We start from the raw sequence: 19728 nt of genomic DNA on the forward strand, positions 1-19728 counted from the left end.
CAGGACTGGGATACAGGAGTTCCTCATTCTCTGGCCTCACCTCCTCAGAACACAAGCAGCCACCTGCCTGCACACCCTGGGAAGGTTCACTCCCCCACCCCTGTGCCAGCTGTCCCCCACCTCCTCCCTTATTCACTAGGCATTAACCTCCCTGCTGTGGGAAGAGCACAGTAGAGGGGGAGGAGGAGACAAGCTTACAGGGCCCCCACAAGGCATTCTGGGTTACGTGAGTACACAGCGTTCTGCGGCCATGACAAAAACAACAAGAAAAACCTGCTGCTACAATCCTGCCAAGCTGGGATTTCAATAGCATCAGCTGGCTACAAACTGCTCCTGAATCAGGGAATGATGCTCTGTACCTAGATCAGGCCTTTTGATTATTATTATTCTATTTTTAAATCACCAACCATATGCTTGATGCTGTGGAGGACCTAGTTCCTGCCCCAGAAAGCTGCAACTAAATCACAATGGGAGACTCAGAGGAGCGAGCAAGCTTCCAGAGGATTTTTGGTTGTTTTGATTTTTGATCACATTCTCCTTCTCTAGCATGACACTGTGGCAGTAAAGATCTTTGCCAGAGGTTAGTGTCCAGGGGTAAGACTTCAGGAGATATGAATGAAGAAAGAAGAGTGGCTTGGCAAACTAGATTAGAACTAGAACTAGGGGTCACCAAATGAAATTAATAGGCAGCAGGTTTAAAACAAACAGAAGGAAGTATTTCTTCACACAACGCACAGTAAACCTGTGGAACTCCTTGCCAGAGGATGTTGTGAAGGTCAAGACTATAACAGGGTTCAAAAAAGAACTAGATAAATTCATGGAGGATAGGCCCATCAAAGGCTATTAGCCAGGATGGGCAGGGATGGTGTCCCTAGCCTCTATTTGCCAGGGGCTGGGAATGGGTGACAGGGGATGGATCACTTGATGATTACCTGTTCTGTTCATTCCCTGTGAAGCACCTGGAATTGGCCATTGTCGGAAGACAGGATACTGGGCTAGATGGACCTTTGGTCTGACCCGGTATGGCCGTTTTTATGTTATTAGGGAGCTCATTCCACAAGTGGGAAATACCACAGAAAAAGGTAAAGATGGGAGACTGAAATAAATGGGGCATCATTGGTGGAATGAAGAGTGGGGGGGGACATTATAGGAGATAAAATCCAATTTGTAGGCTAGGCCTAAGAGCTTGTCTACACATATGGCACTGTAGCAGCGCAGCATCACCGACGAGGCTGTAATGCTTACTGACGACAGTACCTTTGCCAACAGGAGAGCTTCTCCCATCGGCACAGGTACTCCACCTCCCAGAGAAGAGGCAGCGATGTCAACAGGAGAAGCTCTCCCGTTTACATACCACTGTCTACACCAGGAGTTCGGTCGATGTAACTGTGTCATGCAGGAGGGTGGATTTTCTGCGTTGCTCAGGGGTGCGATGTAGTTATACCACCATAAGTCTGTTGTGTAGATCAGTGGTTCTCAAACTTGGGATGCCGCTCGTTCAGGGAAAGCCCCTGGTGGGCCGGGCCAGTTTGTTTACCTGCCACGTCCACAGGTTCGGCCGATCGCAGCTCCCAGTGGTCGCGGTTCGCTGCTCCAGGCCAATGGGGGCCGTGGAAAGCGGCAGCCAGTACTTCCCTCGGCCCACGCCACTTCCTGCAGCTCCCATTGGCCTGAAGCGGTGAACTGCGGCCAGTGGGAGCCGCGATCAGCCAAACCTGAGGATGCGGCAGGTAAACAAATGGGTCCGCCAGGGGCTTTCCCTGAACAAGCGGCGGCCCTAGTTTGAGAACCACTGGTGTAGACCACACCTAAGTTATTCAAGGCCTTAAAGGTGTTAAGTGAGAAGTTTGAACTTTTATGCAGTAGCTGAATGGACGCGAATGGAGGGTTGCAAAGGTAGATAGAGGATCTGATCAATGGGGAAGGAAGAGTATTTTAGCCACTGCATTTCGGGCAAACTGGCAGGGAGTGATGCAGTCATCAGCTGGTTGCAGCCATCAAGGCAAGATGCAGCCAGGGCATTCGAATGGAAGGGTCACATTTACAAAACACTGAAGAGGAAGAAGCAGCGATATTCGGCAACAGCCTTGTTGTGTGGGAAGAAGGGAAAGGAGGAGTCAAAGGGATTGTGAGCCTAAGTGACAGGCAGGATGGAACAGAGAAAGGAGGAAATGGAAAAACCAAGAAGCTCTATGCTGGTGATGGACCATCTAAGGCCATATATCAGGAGATCCTCTGCAGCACAGGAGTGGGCAGAGGGAAACAGGGCCCATAGATTAGTGAGAAAGGAGGAAATGGAAAAACCAAGAAGCTCTATGCTGGTGATGGACCATCTAAGGCCATATATCAGGAGATCCTCTGCAGCACAGGAGTGGGCAGAGGGAAACAGGGCCCATAGATTAGTGAGTGATCAACCAAGAGATGAGAGTTAAACTGTACAAATGGATACGGTCACCAAGGAGAAGGTGTAGAGTGGGGAGTCATGGAAAGGGTCCCCAGAATGTTGGTGGGAGGGAGGAGAAGGAGGAACCAAGGTGGAGTTTTTAAGGAGAGCAAATTAGACAAATTTACCCTAGTGGCAATGATAAAGGTGCTGTACCAAGAGAGCGACGTGAGCCCTTGTGTCCGCAGCAGGTACTTTGGTCAGCAGGAGCACGTGCATGTTTGTCTAAACATGGTGACAGAATGCTACCGATTTATAAAGAGCCTTCAAGGCTCAAGATCCAGCCACTCATCCAATGGCAATGCCAGTCACTTTCACACGAACTCCACGTGGACTTGGTGTCCACAGCGCCCAACAGCAACCTGCATTTCCAAGATGCCTATGAAGGCTGTGATTGGCTACATAATCAGTGAACCAGGATCAAATCCCACATGAGACATCTCCCTGAATTTTAAACCCATGTAAACACTGCAGATTCTGTCTGTCTAACAGTTAAACCCCTAAAAATTAAGTCTGCAGGGGGACATTTATATCTACAATTTATTATCAGACTAACAGGGACTCCAACTTAGCACAGCAACTTAATGAAAGGAAATCCATGTTTTTCTTGATAAAAGCTTGTGCTATCTAAATCCTGCACATGCCAAAAGGGAATATTACCACATCACATCTCAGACTTCTGGGGAACTCAAACGTCATTCAAGATTCACACTCATGGTTACCATAACCCCTTAGTGCAAGCACACATCTGTCTATCCATCTACAGCGGTGAGTTACCCACATTCATCTCTGTTTTTCATGTGGGGGGGAATATTTATTCTTTTCTTTTACCCATAACATTTTGCACTATCAGCAGCAGATATCACAGCACCGTACAAACATTCCTCCTGTGACTCTTAGATAATTCCCCCCTCCCCCAATGAAGTTGATAAACTTCAGCTCCACTTTCCAGATGGGGAAGCTCAAGCAGAAAGCGTAGTTAAGCCAGTTAGTTGTGTGAGATCACAAAATGAGTCAGTGGAAGAGCTGGGAACAAATGGCAGAAATCATGACTTCCATTCCCATGCTCCCCCCACCAATCCGTACACCCGAGCAGATTGCTCCCATCAATGGGCATATGAGCTAAATATTGCTAAGTTGCTACAGTAGTTCTGCTGTTTAATTAAAGTCCTGTCTTCCATCTCCACAGGCCACACAAGGGAAACTCCAGCCACAATCCCATTTGGACCTACTCCGGAAATGTCTTCGCAAAACAGACTAACTCTGGGCAAGCGCAAGCCATGCTCCCAAACATTTCAGCCTGCTCCTCAAATGCAGGCCCAGCATGGCTGGGTAATCAGCTGCCACTCGGAAGCCTTTGAAAAGGGTTGTGTTAACCAAAGACCACGTGTTTGGCTGTACAATGCCGGTATTAACAAGGATAGAGGCTGGCAACTACTTTGTTATGTTATAAACCTGTCCCAGTAGGCTCTGCTGCGCACCACCAACGCTCCTAGGCTGCAGATAAACACAAGCCGAATCATGAAAAACAGACGGTGCTCACTGATTCAGTTTCTCTTGGCACGAGCCCCATGATCCCGAAGAGAAGCAACTACGTTGCTGGGGAGAACTGAAAGAATGGCTCCATATGGCAAACATCACTGTCTTCTCATTGGCTAAGCACTACCTAGCCTGCCTGAAACAGTTCCCACGAGGATGGCCATGAAGCAGAAGAGGAAACGAGAGAAACATTCCAGTGGGGAGGCAGCAGGAAAACCCCTCGCAACCTGCTGAAACATCACTTGCTCTTCGCAAGCACCCCACAGACTCACAACAGCATATTCTCTTCCTTCACAAACTGACTCCAAATCCACCCGCCTTCCTTTCTATCAGGAACTGGCCACTACACCAAGGAGGCAATTTCATGTATTTTCACCTCCTGCCCCAACATACCCAAACCTGCTTAATGCAGTGCGGCCAACCGGCATTTCCCGTGAGACCTATAAGAAGGACAAAGGAGGTGAAGTAATATCTTTGAGAGAGAGACAAGCTTTCGAGCTCTGAGTACACTCCCCAGACCTGAAGCAGAGCTCTGTGTAAACTCGAAAGCTCATCTCTCTCACCAACAGAAGGTGGTCCAATAAAAGATATGACCTCAGCCACCTTGTCTCTCTAATATCCTGGGACCAACACAGCTACAACAACACTGCACAAGGGCATTCATTCTTCAGTGTGCAACAACCGCTGTTCACTGCCAAAGACAGCAGGGCCCAAGGCCCCCACCACCAACACACACACACGCTTATTCCCAATAATAGGAACATCTGCAGCCCAGAACAACAAAAGAGAAAGTCTCTATTGCTCTCTAGGGCCAGGCAATGAATAGAAAAGGTAGTAGCACCTTTCCCCTTCAAAGGGCTCTGGTAGTACCACTGGCTGGTATAGACAGTACCTTTTGTGGAAATAAAACACAACACCTTTCGTAATGTGGCATTAGAGCCTGGCATTCCTTGAAGGTGCCTCTTGCCGGAGAAAAGCAGCTACACGTACCTTTCATCCCAAACTTGGACCGTCGACCATACTTGTTGATCATAATAAAGAGCACCACCAAGAGGACACAGGCGAAAGCTGCAAGCCCAACTGCTATGGATACCTGCAAGGGACAAATCTGAAAGTTAGGCTAAAGGAACATAGGATATCAAAACCAGTTCAGACTTGAAAAGTAGAAGTCTCCTGGCTCAGTCACTCCTGTACACTTTCATTCGCTACAGCAGCATGAATGCCTGCTGTGGAGACGAATACATCTGAATGCAAATGGCTTTAATGCAATTTTGAAACTACAAGAGCCTCTTACTGCTACTGGAAAAACAAGAATAATTTCTATATAGATACAATTCTGCTCCAATATCACATTTCCCATATCTCTGAACCCTCGCTCTTTAATCATCAAGTACAGCTGCATGGACTCTTCGCTCCTTAGTATTCCTTAATGCCCTGGTTTTTTTCCCCTTCATAATCTCCATTTGACACATCTTAACCAACTTGTGGTCTCACAACCATAAGGGGATACTAATTTGAGATGGGGAATATGCAGTAGGAGCAGAACAATTCTTTCACAATATCAATTCTGTCGCCATGCAAACAACCCTCTGAAGCAAGAATAAAGGAAGAGAAAAACACAAGAGACAGAAGGTGGTAGAACTCTTTTCCTGAGGCTCCAGCTGCTCCTCTATTAGTAGTAATACTAAATATTTATATTATGATAGTATCCAAAGTCCCCCAATTGGGACTGGGGTCCCATTGTGCCAAGCACTGTACAGATGCAGAAGAGAGATCATCCCTGCCCACAAAGGCTTACAACCCAAAGCTCCTTTTTATATTTATTAATATTTATTTCTGCAAATCTTTACCCAAGCCACTTTAATTGTGTTGCTGTAAACAAACAGCTTCCTTTCAGGATTTCTTCCGTTTGCATTTGGCCAATTATTCTTACTGCCTTCCAACGCCTCTTATTGCATTTGGACCTGTGTTCCTCTTACTGTGATGTGTTCAATAACAGAAGAAAATACAGCACTTAACACAAAGACATTTTATTCCTTTCATCGCTTGATGCTTTTCCCAGTCTTTGATATACTCATGATTTTATTTTTAAAATGTCACATTTTAACAAGTATGATTTTCATTCCCATGTATATATTCTGCATTTCTTTTTTCTACACTCGGTGCTCTTCTCTAGTAATGTCCCATTGTATGAAGCTCTCTCCTCACTCCCCTGAATTACAGCTGGGTAAAACATTCAGAAAATTGACACGGTTTTGTTTATTCTGTCAATACTTTCTGGATTTCAAGATTCTCAAAAACTTGCACAAAATTAGAGCAATTTAATGAAATCTTAATTATTTTCCCAACACTATTGCTCATAACATTTTTTCCCATTCCTGTCTAGATTCTGTGAAAAGTGAAATTTTGAGGTCTTGCAAACCACGTAAAAAACGAATTGGCAAAAGTTTCACTTCTTTCAGCCAATGTCATCAAATCCTAGTGTGACATCACCAAATGCAGCAGGGGGGTTAAAGAAGGGGTGGATGAATCGGTATTGATGAAAATAAACCCAAACTGGATCCATGCTCCTAAACGTTCTATTATAGCATGAAACAACTCAATTCATTGATTTATTTGTTATTTTTTCAGACTGTTCTCCCAGAATTTCTGACCCTGCAGGAAATACTTTGTGGAGACTCTGTCTTCAAGAGATTCACAGCCCAGTTTTGCAAACTCAAGAGGCTCACGTGGTTCATATCAGTATCCCTGCTTATCCATCCCAAACCATTGAACCTTCTGAAGTCTGGCCATCATGAATTGCAAAGAGTAGGATTTTACTTACAAACAACTATCTCAGTATAGAAGCAATGGTGGTGCAAACAGTATACCACCCTATCCATCAGCAACAGCAGAAAATGCTTCCCCTGTACAAAAAGGAGACAGGACTCACCCCAAATGTATCCTCCTCTGGTTTGTGGGTCACGGTGATAGGTGGGGTGGGGCTCACTTCATAGTCACCAACTGGAACCAGAAGAGGAAAGAGGAAATATTCAATTTGTGCCCCCAAGGAATTCCATAGGCCCCAGAACATCCCAACCTTGTGAGGTCACACTACATAGCACTGGCTAGCCCAGAGAATGAGGTCTCTTGTCTTCTATTTCAAAGACTCTGAATTCAAGTCTTATTGGGGTTGTAATTTCTCCTGAACTGGCATAGACCAAATGAGCTAATAGGTGTTTTCTACTTAAGATCTCTAGGGTCCTTTGTAATTGGGCAGTGAGGAAGCAGAGCCACGTTACCGATCGGACACAGTGCCACTCCCACCCAGCTAATGAGAAGCAGTCTGATCCCATATGTTCTGTGGGTGAAGGTTCTTCATCCACCCACACGCCTCCCAGCACCAGGGGAAAGCTCGTGGTTCAAGCATCCCTGGAATGCGGATTGCTGCAAGACTGAATCCTGCCAAATTAAAACCAACAAACAATGACTTGAGTGATTTTTTAAATTAAATGCATTTGAATGCTGGCGATTAAAAATCCAGGAGGCAGAAGTCCCCCACCCACAGAACAGGTACAGCACTTACCCTACACACCTGTTCAATGGGCCTCAGCTCTTACTTGGAAAAGTCCCCACTACAATGCAGGGGGGAGGGGTTCCAATATCCAGGACCCAATCAGTCCCTTGGCTTGTGCTCAGACTGCCCGAATAAGGGGGTCAAACCAGTGCTTGTTGTGATGTTGACAACTGTTCTGCTAAGAAGGGGACTGAGACCCATCTGCTCCTTTCATACGGTTGATTCAATGGCAACTTCTTTGGGGCACCACCTACCTGCACCTAATTTAGATCAGTAACCTCAAGGGGAGAGGTTCCAGATTACTTCCCCAAGCCCTAAGCCACATCAGCCCCCACAACACTAGCTCTGAAGACTGCTTTTCCTTTTAGTTTCAGTGGATGAGGCATCTATACCGCTGCCCGGTGGCACCCCAAACTACAGCCAGTACAGGAGTTCCTTGAAGACACATTGGACACATTCACGCCTGTGTCATGCTGCAAAGTCACCCATGCTACCAGCACAACACATGCCTCCCTCTCCTTTGGTATGGATCCTTCTTCAGGACCCCACTAGGCAGGAATAGACCTGCCCAGGATCTGCAGACTGTACAGTACATAAAAACCTTCCTTAATACACTCGGGCTCTCACAGAGGAGGAAACAAGTGTCTTGCTTCCCATCTCCTTCTCTAACAATCCCTCCTGCCTAGCGCTAAAGCATTAGATTCCCCCCCAAATGTCATCTGCAAGGTACTTGCATTCAGGAGGGGGGGAAAGGGAACAAAGCAAAAGGCAAGAAGGCACTTACTTGAGACAAAGTTATCCGTACTCTCTGTGAAAAGGACAAAGAGAGAAGCAACACAGTTAACAGCGCGGTAAAGGGACAGCAGCCCCTCCCGTCCAAACACTTCTCAGCCACACTCCCGCATCATCCCAACCAGCCCCGGGAGGCTTGAGGGCTTATCTCTCGGAGCAAGCCAGCCATTAGCTAGTGCCAGCTCATGGACTGCACAGGGAGCAAAGGGAAAACCCTCCTAGGAAGAGCATAGCTACTTTAAGAGATTTCTCTGTTTAGATCCACGCGGCAGGGCTGAGCAGGATTTGACGGAGGTGTGGCGAGAGAACAAAGCTTCCCATGTTTTGGCCCATTTGGCAGTCCTGGCTCAAAATAACCTCAGACTGTGTTGAAGGTCAGGATCGGGGTGCACTGGAACAGCTGTGAGGGGGCTTGGGCTGAAATGGGGGAGGGGGGACTGCAGGTTGGGATTCCGGTGGATTGATAAGGCAGAACTGGAAACCCCCCATTTAGGAGCAGGTTGCGGTAGCAGAGCTGTGATAGAGTGATGGGCTCAGGACAGAGGTGTGGCTGGGGTGGGGGAAACGGGCTGCACTCCATTTGCGCCATCCAGTAAAGCAGGCCCTGTCAGTCATTCACCTCAGCAACTTGACCGGTTCACGGTGTCCAGAAAAGCTCCTTCCAAACAAAACAGCTCGCAGGGGCCCCAGGTGACAATGTCTAAAGCTCTCAGTGACAATCAGTTTACACAGCGTGAGAACAACATCAGCTTTCAATGTACTCGCCAGCGTAAGAAACTGACCCTGATATTAACAGGATTTTACACGGCTTTCCCGGCCAAGGGTGCCTGGAATGATGCTGCGGCGTTCCCATAAAAGCACAGCAGAGGCTTGGAAGGGAAGCAAATACAGTCCCAGGGTCATACGGGCAGCTCCCAATGAGCTGAAGTTTGGTTCGGTTAATTGGGCTGTGATGGATTAGATCAGTAGTTCCTGACTCCCAGGCGAATCACTGCACTTTTTTATTTGAGGGGGCTGGAAATTTTCAAGAGACGGCAGCACAGGAGCCAGCAAACACAGCTGAAACCAGCGGCATTTGCGTGGAGATCCCTGTTGGAGGAGAAGGTAGCAAGCCTCTGCTCCCGAGGGGCAGGGAGGGAGTTCTTGACAGTGGGATTGCTTGCGTGCAGGTTTGTTTTCAGTTTGCAAAGTCCGGCAGGGGGCAGCGTGTGGGGAGAGAAGCAGAGCCTGTGATCACTGTTGAACCTTGATTGAGGGGGCGGGGCTTCCCTAATCAGCAAGCCTATAAACACAGCCAACCAATCGGCCAGCAGCACAGGAGCCAGCAAACTGAGCCAAAAACAGAGGAATCTATGGACGGGGGCGTGTTTTGGGTTCTTTCCGCACTCCTTTTTTCTTTCTTCACAGGAGGGAAGGCTATGACAGCTACACAGGCAGAATGGAAGAGACAATTAAGATGACAGGATATGGAAGCTATGGGATATACACAGGGTCGGCTCTAGGATTTTTGCCGCCCCAAGCAGAAACAATTTTGGCCGCCCCCCCCCCCCCGTTTTTTTCTTACCCCACCCCCGGCCCCGCCTCAGCTCCGCCCCTTCCCCAAATCCCCAGCCCTGCCTCCTCCCCCCAGGCTCTCAAGCCTAGGAGGGAGGGGGAGAAGCGGCGCGCGCGTGTGCCGCGGCCACTCGGAGTCTCCCCCTCCCTCCCAGGCTCTCGAGCCTGGGAGGGAGGGGGAGCAGCGGCGCGCAAATCAGCTGTTTCGCGCGCCATGGCACGCCAGTGGCAGCAGCGGAGGTGAGCTAGGGCGGCCGGGGCAAATTTTTAGGGGCGGCATTCTGGCGCCAGCCATGCCGCCCCTAAAAATGTGCTGCCCCAAGCACCAGCTTGTTTTGCTGGTGCCTAGAGCCGGCTCTGGATATACATTATTCTGCAGAGGGTACCTGAAAGGTGCTTCATTTGTATGAAGTGCCATCTGATGGAGGAGAAGATCCAAGGTTTGGAGAGGCAGCTAGAAACTGTGATAGAGTTTCAAAGGGGATTTGAGCAGATGATGGAGGGAAGGAGAGAGGAGGCTGAAGGGAAACCTCATGACTTGCAAATGCATGCTGGACCAGAGAACTGTGAGGGTAGACTTCTGGATGAGGAAAGTGGCCAGCAGAAGCACGTGACTATGAGAACAAGGTGGAGGAAAAGACTGGCTAGTGAAGGAGAAATAGAGCTGAGGACCAGGTTCTCTGAGCTGAAAAATGAAGGGGAGAGGCAGTCAGTAATCAAGGATGGGAAGGCAAGTATGAAAAGAAGAGCAGCTAGTCCTACAAGAAGAGGGGAAGAGACAATGAAGACAGCCAGACTTCAGAGACCGAAGAGGACAGAGGATGACTCGCAGGAGACTACAAGTGAGAACAGAAGACAAGAAGACTTGCAGCCAGAAAGAACAGAAGAGGGAAGGCTGGAGAATTGCAACACCATCAGAAGAGGCAGGTTTATGAGACTGGGGACTCCCTACTAAGAAGGACAGGCAGACCTGTCACTAGAGCTGATCCAGAGAACATAAGGGTGTGTTGTCTACTGTGAGCTAAGAGACAGGATGTGGACCTGAAGTGGAAGAGGATCCTAATGAGAGGAGGAAAGAATCCACCAATTGTCCTTCACGTTGGAACAAATGATACTGCTAGATTTTCACTGGGACACAACAAGGAAGACTGACAGGCTGGGGAAGACACTTAAAGAAATGGAGGCTCAGGTGACCCTCAGGGGGATTCTACCCATCCCTAGAGGAGGAGGGCAAAGACGAGACAAGATTATGATGATCAACAGATGGTTCAGACAATGGTGCTATAAGGAGGGCTTTGGGATATTCAACCAGTGGGAGGCATTCACAGACAGAGGACTGTTCTCACGGGATGGACTCCACCTGAGTAGGGAGGGAAATATGCTTCTGGGATGGAGGTTGGCACAACAGATTAAAAGAGCTTTAAACTAGGAACTTGGGGGAAATGGTTTGGAGCTCATGTAATCTCCGCATTTGATTCTAATATTGAGTGGGAGGAAAACCAAGTAAAAGAGCAATGAAGAAAGGAATAAGAGAGGGTAAGAAAATGGACAACAAGAGGATAGAGTGCTAAACCACTGGCAGTAACAGTCAGGTATACTGGCAGTAAAATGACTGTATCTAATCCAGCGAGGAATTTGGGCAAAACCAAGCAGAAACAACTAAGATGTCTGTATATCAGTGAAAGGAACCTGGGTAACAAAATGGAGGAACTAGAACTACTGGTGCAGGAAGTGAAACTAGATATCATAAGGTGAATGGAAACATGGTTAAATAGTAGCCATGACTTCAATACAGGTGTTGAAGGCTATGTGCTGTTCAGGAAAGACAGACATAGAGGTAAAGGTGGTGGAAAAGCACTGTCTATTAATAATGGGGAAGACTGTAAAGAAATTAGAAGTGATGGAATGCATAAAACTGAATCTGTTTGGGTCAAAATCTCTTTGGGGAAGAAAGGTAACAGAGGCTCCACTGGGATAGTGCTTGGGTCTGCTATGAACACCCAAGATCTGATTTGGATTTGGAGAGAGACCGCTAATATTTTTAATGAAATAAACAGAACTGGGAATTGTGTCATTATGAGAGATTTTCATTTCCCAGATATAGATTGAAGCACAAGTGTGTAAATGGTAGGGCCCAGATATTCCTGGACATGATAGTCAACAAATTTCTTCACCAAATACACCTCTACCCTGATATAACACTATCCGATAAAACACAAATTCGGATATAACGCGGTAAAGCAGTGCTCGGGGGGGGGGGGAAAGCTGCGCACTCCGGTGGATAAAAGCAAGTTCAATATAACGCGGTTTCACCTATAACGCGGTAAGATTTTTTGGCTCCTGAGGACAGCGTTATATCGAGGTAGAGGTGTAGTCACTGAACCTACAAGATATGATGCTATTTTAGATTTAGTATTGGTAAGTAGCATGGACCTCATAGGACTCTTGGTTGTAGAGGACAACCTTGATTCAAGTGATCATGAATTAATTCAGTTTAGACTAAATGGAAGGATAAACAAAAATAGGTCTGCAACTATCCTTGATTTCAAAAGGGCACACTTGAAAAAGTTAAGGGAATAAGTTAGGGAAGTGGATTGGATTGAAGAATTCAAGGATCTGAATGTGGAGGAGGCTTGGAATTACTTTGAGTAAGGGGAAAAAATTCTTAGGGAAGGATAGAAGACCAAACTGAATGAACAAGCATCTCAAACAGGTTATTAAGAGAAAGCCTACAAGGAAAGGAAGAAGTGATGGACAGCAAGGAGAGCTACCTCTTGAAAGTCAGAAAGTGTAGGGGGAAAAGTGAGAACTGCCAAAAGCCAAGCAGAGTTGGACCTTGCAAAGGAAATTAAAACCAATAGTAAAAGGTTCTTTAAAAAAAAAAAAAAAAAACAAGGAAAGAAGTGAGACTGCTAAGCACTGAGGATGGGGTGCAAATTAAAGATCATAAAGGTATGGCCCAACACCTAAGCAAATAATCTGCCTCAGTTTTTAATAAGGATAATGAAAAGCTTGAGGGCAGTGGCAGGGTAACTAATGGAACAAGTATATGGAAGTAGAAATTAGATGGAACTCAAACAGCTTAATGGGACCAAATTGGGGGGCCCAGATAATCTCGATCCAAGAATATTAAAGGAACTGGTACATGAAATTGCATGGGTTTTTAATGAATCTGTCAACTCGGGGGTTGTACCTTATGACTGGAGAATTACAAATATAATACTTATATTTAAGAAATGAAAAGAAAGTGATCTGGGAAACTACAGGCCCATTAGTTTGACCTCAATTGTATGCAAGGTCTTAGAACAAATTATGAAAGAGAGAGTAGTTAAGGACATAGAGGTGAACAGTAACTGGGATAAAATACAACATTGGCTTTACAAAAGGTATGTCATCCCAGACCAACCTAATCTCTTTCTTTGAGAAGATAACCAATTTCCTAGACAAAGGAAATGCAGTAGATCTCGTCTACTTGCATTTCAGTAAAGCATTTGATACAGTTCCACATGGTTAGATCAGTAGATTAGTTAAATTATTAGTTAAATTGAAGATGATGGGGATTCATACAAGAATCAAAAGGTAGGTAAGAAACTGGTTAATGAGGAGACAACAATGGGTCATGCTGTCAGGCTGAAGGGAAGTTACTAGTGGAATTTCTCAAGGGTCAGTCTTGGGACCAATCTTATTTAACATTTTCATTAATCACCGTGGTACAAAAAGTGGGAGTGTGCTAATAAAATTTGTGCATGACACTAAGTTGGGAGATATTGCCAATACGGAGGAGGACCAGATCATCATACAAGAAGATTTAGATGACCTTGAAAACTGGAGTAATAGAAATGGGATGAAACTTAACGGTACAAAGTGCATTTTGGGACTAACAAGAAGAATTTTTGCTATAAGCTGGAGATGTATCAGTTGGAAGTGACAGAGGAGGAGAAAGACCCGGGTGTATTGGTCAATCACAGGATGACTATGAGCCACCACTGTGATCCAGCCATGAAAAAGGCTAATTGCAGTCCTAGGATGCATCAGCCAAGGTATTTCCAGCTAGGAAAGTGTTATTACCATTATACAAGGCACTGGTGAGACCTCATCTGGAACACTGTGTGCAATCCTGGTCTCCCATGTTTAAGAAAGATGAATTTAAACTGGAACAGATGCAGAGAAGGGCTACTAGGATGATCAGAGCAATGGAGCCCCTACCTTAAGAGAGGAGACTTAAGGAGCTTGGCATGTTTAGCGTAACAAAATGAAGGATGAGGGGTGATACAATTGCGCTCTATAAATACATCAGAGAGAAAAACACCACAGAGGGAGAGGAGTTATTGTACCATCCCCTCCATAAACTTATCAAATGCAGTCTTAAAATAGGTTAGGGTTTTTTGGCCCCACTGTTTCCCTTGGAAGGCTGTTCCAGAACATCACTCCTCTGATGGCTTGAAACTTTTGTGTAGTTTCAAGCCTAAACTTGTGGATGGCCAGTTTATATTCATTTGTTCTTTTGCCAGCATTGGCCCTTAATTTAAATGAGATTGCCTACAACGGCATATGGCCCATCCACAACTGCTATTAGACAATATCTCCAATGGCAAGAGATGGGACAGTAGATGGGGAGGGCTCTGAGTTCTGACTGAGAATTCTTTCCCAGGTGTCTGCCCGGCAGGTCTCGCCTACATGCTCAGTGTCTGATCGCCATATTTGGGGTCAGGACAGAATTTTCCCCCAGGTCAGATTGGCAGAGACCTTGGGATTTTTTCCCTTTCTTTGCAGCTTTGGACATGGGTCACTTGCTGGTTTGAACTAGAGTAAATGGTGGATTCTCTGTAACTTGAAGTCTATAAATCAAGATTTGAGGACTGCAGTAACTCAGCCAGAGATTAGGGGTCTATTTCAAGAAAGGGTTGGTGAGGTTCTGTGGCCTGCAATGTGCAGGTCAGACTAGATGATCACGATGGTCCCTTCTGGCCTTAAAGTGTATGAATCTATGAGACTCTAAACTTTAATTTTAAAAAATTCTGCTCCTGGCAGGTTGCAGCAAAAACCTCCCCAGTGTAACTAGCAGCAGGAATGAGGCGTGTTGAATGTGCAGCTCCTGACATTTTTTAGAGAAACCAACTTCCAGATGCAAGACTATAAATTTCAGATGCACTGAATGTTAATGTCAGATTTGGCAATGTACGGACCAGTGATCTTCAAGAAAAGTAAATCATGTACTGATTACATCATGGGCGGGGGCTGCCACAGTGAGAAAGATTCTGGGACACAGGCTTATGGGAGGAAAAAAGGGGATGGGTTTGTAGTGGCAGGTAGAAAAAGGCAGCGAAGCTTTGGGATTAGGTCTATCTATAGTCTTTCCTTTTCCTGAACCGTCTATACTAGGATTTCAAAACACTTTACAAGCATTAGCTTATTCTCTCAACATGGTGGCAAGGCTGGAATGAATTTTTAGTGTCAGCTCTTTGGAGCAGCCGACCTGCTTCCTGTTACCTTTGGTAAGTGCCTAGCACAGGGGTCGGCAACCTCTGGCACGCAGCTCGCCAGGGTAAGCATCCTGGCGGGCTGGACCAGTTTGTTTACCTGTCGCCTCCACAGGTTCAGCCGATCGCAGCTCCCACTGGCCGCGGTTTGCCGCTGCAGGCCAATGGGGGCGGCAGGAAGTGGCGCAGGCAGAGGGATGTGCTCGCCATGGCTTCCCGCCGCCCCCATTGGCCCAGAGCGGCGAACCGCGGCCAGTGGGAGCCGCGATTGGCCGAACCTGCCTAGCACATTGTGGATGCATCAGAAACAAAATGTTATTATCCCCATTCTGCAGGCATGGGAACTGAATCACAGAAATGGGAAGCGACAGAGGTGAGAACATAACCCCTATCTCCTGACTCCCACCCCTGTGCCAGAAACATAGACTGCCCTTCCTCCCAGATAGCAGAAAACCTACATAGATTAAGGAGCTAGACAGATTATCATCCTTGAATCTTGAATATAATTTTCCCACTCCCTTCTGTATCTGTTCATGTCTTTAGATTGGTCAGCTCTTCAAGGCAGAGATTTGGTTTCCATTTACTATATCTGACCTGCCGGAAAGCTCTGTGTGCATTGACGGTATGATATAAATAATAAATGAAAATACCATTGGTTTTGCTCTATATATAGCAAGTGCCCTATTTTGCTCAGTTTTCTAGGGGCTGCAGGAGCCAACTTGGGGCTGCCACTTTCTCACGGCATCACTCCTGAAGGCAATAGCATGCACCGCTCTGTTAACTCCATGGGGCCTGATCTGGTGATGCAAAAGCAGAAGGAAGTGCAAGAACCCTCCCACTCTTTCACTGCAGTACAGCCACGACAACCCTCTCTAATGCACACCTTATAACAAGAGCTTAATTTTTCCTTCTACAATTTCACCACTCACCACCTAGTGACACAGTGAGGAATTTAAAACCATTTCCTGAGAGTGCCTAACAAACAGTTGATGCAGAGGAACTGGGGGGAGTCACAGTTTTTGTTGGGGCTGTTGCACCAAAAAAAACTGACAGATTTTTTTTAATAAAATATGTAGAATCCTGATGACATTCCATCTAGATTACAGCCATTTTATAGAAGTAAAATGAGATCACCAAGTCCCTCAAAAGGGCTTTCCTCCACACACAACCACTACCCCAGTTATATGCCAAATATTCAGTGTCAAAAGAATGGGAATCCACTCTAAGGGGCGTCAGAGTAACCCATGATACACTGCATGCCCTAAGCCCTTCTCTCACGGACAAGTCATGGAGCAAGAACCACCAAAACACTGCAGAATGCAAAGTCAAAAACCAGTCAGTCATTTTCTTTTCCGTCAAACGTTCACCCTTTTTCCCCTTAAGATGCTGATTAAGATTCCTGTCAAAGAAGAAAGTGGGGTCCCCTGCCATCATATTGCATGGGTTGGGCAAACTTCACAAGCTAATTAGGGCCATGCCTGGTCTGTACGTAGTTGATCAGACCCAAGTGTCCCATCATGATGTTGTGTTGTTGTTCAAGCCGCCATCTTTCAGATGAGACTTGACACAATGACCATGACCATTCAAAGCCCCCAAAGACGTCATGGCACCTTTTTGCACCAATAGGTATGTTAGCTCTTACGTCATGGCCAGTTTGGATAATTACATCCTCCCTCCCTAAAATCCCCTTAGATTTCAACTGGTTACACAACTCTTTTTCACACCCGTGTCTAGACTCTTGTGCAATGTTGCTCCATGCTGGTAAACAGTTACTATATTGTGCACCAGAGGGAACTGTATTTTAATGAGAGGTTCAGCGATCCTGGTGCATAGCTTGTATAGCAGCCTGTTAAGTGCTCCGAGATGCAAGGCACTACAGAAACGTAAGCTGTGACTCTCTCACCTGGAAAGGGCTTCTCGAGGAAGTGCCCTTTGATGGTCTGGTTGGCTGTCCCCAGCGGGTTGGTGGCCACGAGGGTGTAGTTGCCATTGTTGTAGTGAGTGGGCTTGTTGAAGAGTAGACAGCCCTCAGACACTTCACCCTGCTGATAGAACTCCATGCGGATGATCTCAGTCTCCCTGAGGACCTGGCCATTGTGCAGCCAGTGAAGGCTGGGCGCTGGGTTCCCATGCACCACAAACTCAATGCAATGCTCCAGACGCAGCTCTGGCTCCTCCAGGCTCTGAATGCGTGGCGGATCTAGCATAGAGAAACACAATGCAAACCTGTGGGACTCAAGTAAACTCACGTGTTCCAGGCAGAGATGATTGCCTCATCTCCCAGTAGGCAGCCAGCCACCAAAGCGCACTTGAACAGCTAGAGGAAACTCCCATCCCATGGCCGAATTTGCTGTGCGTGCAACCTACACGCTACTGCAGCTGCAATGTGAACTGGGATCCTTGTCGTCTGTAAGCAGCAGCCTTACCAGGTGAGCTGGAATGGAGCCTTGCCCAAAGGAACCCAGCCTGGTTTTGGCAGTAGGAGATGACCTGCTGTTATTTAATTGTCTCGTCCCTTCCCTCTGGACTTGATGACACGAAATCAACTAAGCTTGTCTCAGCTGGGAGTTGCTCTCATAGCATTTCATAGCACTCACATCACACTGGTGCAAGGCCCTTCCCAACACGTGTTTGAGGGTTGTTCACATTCATTTTAGTGGGCATGTAACGAGCAGTGCAGGATAGAGGGACAGTCAGTCTCAACAGTCAAAATCCCCAATAAAGAAACACGTAACCAGGCTCCGCCCTGCCCTGGATAATGGCTACATAATAGAAATTAAAAATGTCCACTGGAACCCCTTACTTTGCAGCCCCACTCCTCCTCACCCCACCAGTTTAATTCCCAAGTGGCCCTGCTTCACAGCAGCCTTTGCTCTGGTGTGGAGGACCGAATGGGTTCATGCAAAGCATCAACCTGAAGGGGCACCACTGAGCCACTCTAGCCTCTATAAAGGCAGCACTACAAGCAGTGCCAGCTCCATAGGTCTGGGAAACAAGGTCTGAGATCAGATCTTGCATTTGGACCCCTGCAGACCAGCCCAAATTAAGTTTGTAACTCCACTTAGCATATTGTTGTATTCCCCCTTGGGGCTCTCTGGTCACATTCAGTAGTTTAGGAATTCTCAGCCATTCAAGCAAATATCCCTCAGGACTTCTGAATGGCTGCATATCCTTGGGGGCTTTGATTGGTTGAATCTCCCTGGGGGAGCTCTAATTGGTTGAATATCCTCCAGGATTGTTACAATTAGAGGGCATGTAGCAGGACAGGGATTAAAGCTGGGAGCTCACCTCCATTTAATACATATTGACGGTCCCCTCTCCTGAGAGGCCTCTGAACTGAGGATATCCACGCCTCAAGAATTCAAACTCCGCTCCACCATCGCTGATGAAAACTTAATTACAGCATCACATGTAAGGCCCCAAACACTGAGGCCACAGAGCATGACCAAAGATGGCCCAGTACTGTGGGGCAAGGATCACGATTTCCTAAGATTCTTCTATTCTTTCCTAAGCACTCTCCTTTCCCTGGCTCTCACCCCATACTGAGGGCTGGGGTCATGCCCCCAGGCAGCCCCTAACTAACAGGAAAGATCCATCAACTTTCCTCTCTCTTTTTTGTAAAGATGGTCAACGTTTCATGCAGTGGAGGATTAATAATTTTGCCGCCACTAGGCCGGGAAATAATTGCTGCCCTGGCCCCGCCCCGACTCCGCCCTTTTCCCGCCCCCATCACAATCCCCTCCCCAAAGTCCCCACCCCAACTCCGCCCCCTCCCTTCCCCTATTGGATCCCTTCCCCAAATCTCCGCCCCCAGCCCCGCCTCTTCCCCAGCGCGCGGCGTTCCCCCTCCTCCCTCCCTGCCCCGCGAAACAGTTGTTTCGCGGCACAAGCGCTGGGAGGGGAGAGAAACAGGACGCGGACGCGTGCTTGCAGAGGAGGCGGAGGTGAGCTGGAGCAGGGGGGCGGGGCGCGGAGGGGAGCTTCTGCCCCTACAAATTTGTCGGCCTAAGCAATAATATGGCGCTGGTTTCATGTTGTGAAAGTGGAGGAACACCAATGCCAAAGAGAGAGAGGTAGAGCTGGGAGGAGCCGTGCAAGATTCTCCACTCACAACTCAGCCAATGGACCTCAATCCTGAAACACGGCTGCTAACCCAGAGACTGTGCAGAGTCCCACCCAGCATGTTTCACCTGTAAGCCTCGGTCGGAATTTAGTTCCATACATCTCTGGGTGAATGACTAGGAGGGTACCAAAGCAATTAGTCACCGATACACCAAAATATCAGCTCTTTTCAGAATGATTACATTAGAGCAAGTATGGTACAAACTGGCACTGGCTTGCAGGATTCTGGACATGAAAATTAG

The 19728-nt window shown here is 47.0% G+C and overlaps 1 protein-coding gene across 8 annotated transcripts in view; it reads right to left on the reverse strand.

Moving 5' to 3' along the window:
- NTRK3 (neurotrophic receptor tyrosine kinase 3) overlaps nt 1-19728 on the reverse strand; it is a 324926-nt gene that overhangs the window by 185160 nt on the left and 120038 nt on the right. For 4 of the 8 annotated variants that reach the window (XM_005294880.5, XM_005294881.5, XM_005294877.5 and 1 more), the window contains exons 8-11: nt 17268-17564; nt 8323-8346; nt 6915-6985; nt 4973-5075 (exon numbers count right to left, since the gene is read on the reverse strand). In XM_005294880.5, coding sequence (XP_005294937.2) covers nt 4973-5075; nt 6915-6985; nt 8323-8346; nt 17268-17564 — 495 coding nt within the window. The remainder of the gene's footprint in view (nt 1-4972; nt 5076-6914; nt 6986-8322; nt 8347-17267; nt 17565-19728) is intronic. The other 4 variants (XM_005294882.5, XM_065559292.1, XM_005294879.5 and 1 more) reach the window with 1 other exon arrangement.

The sequence above is a fragment of the Chrysemys picta genome, chromosome 10 (genome assembly GCF_011386835.1).
Source record: "Chrysemys picta bellii isolate R12L10 chromosome 10, ASM1138683v2, whole genome shotgun sequence".
Lineage (NCBI taxonomy): Eukaryota > Metazoa > Chordata > Testudines > Emydidae > Chrysemys > Chrysemys picta.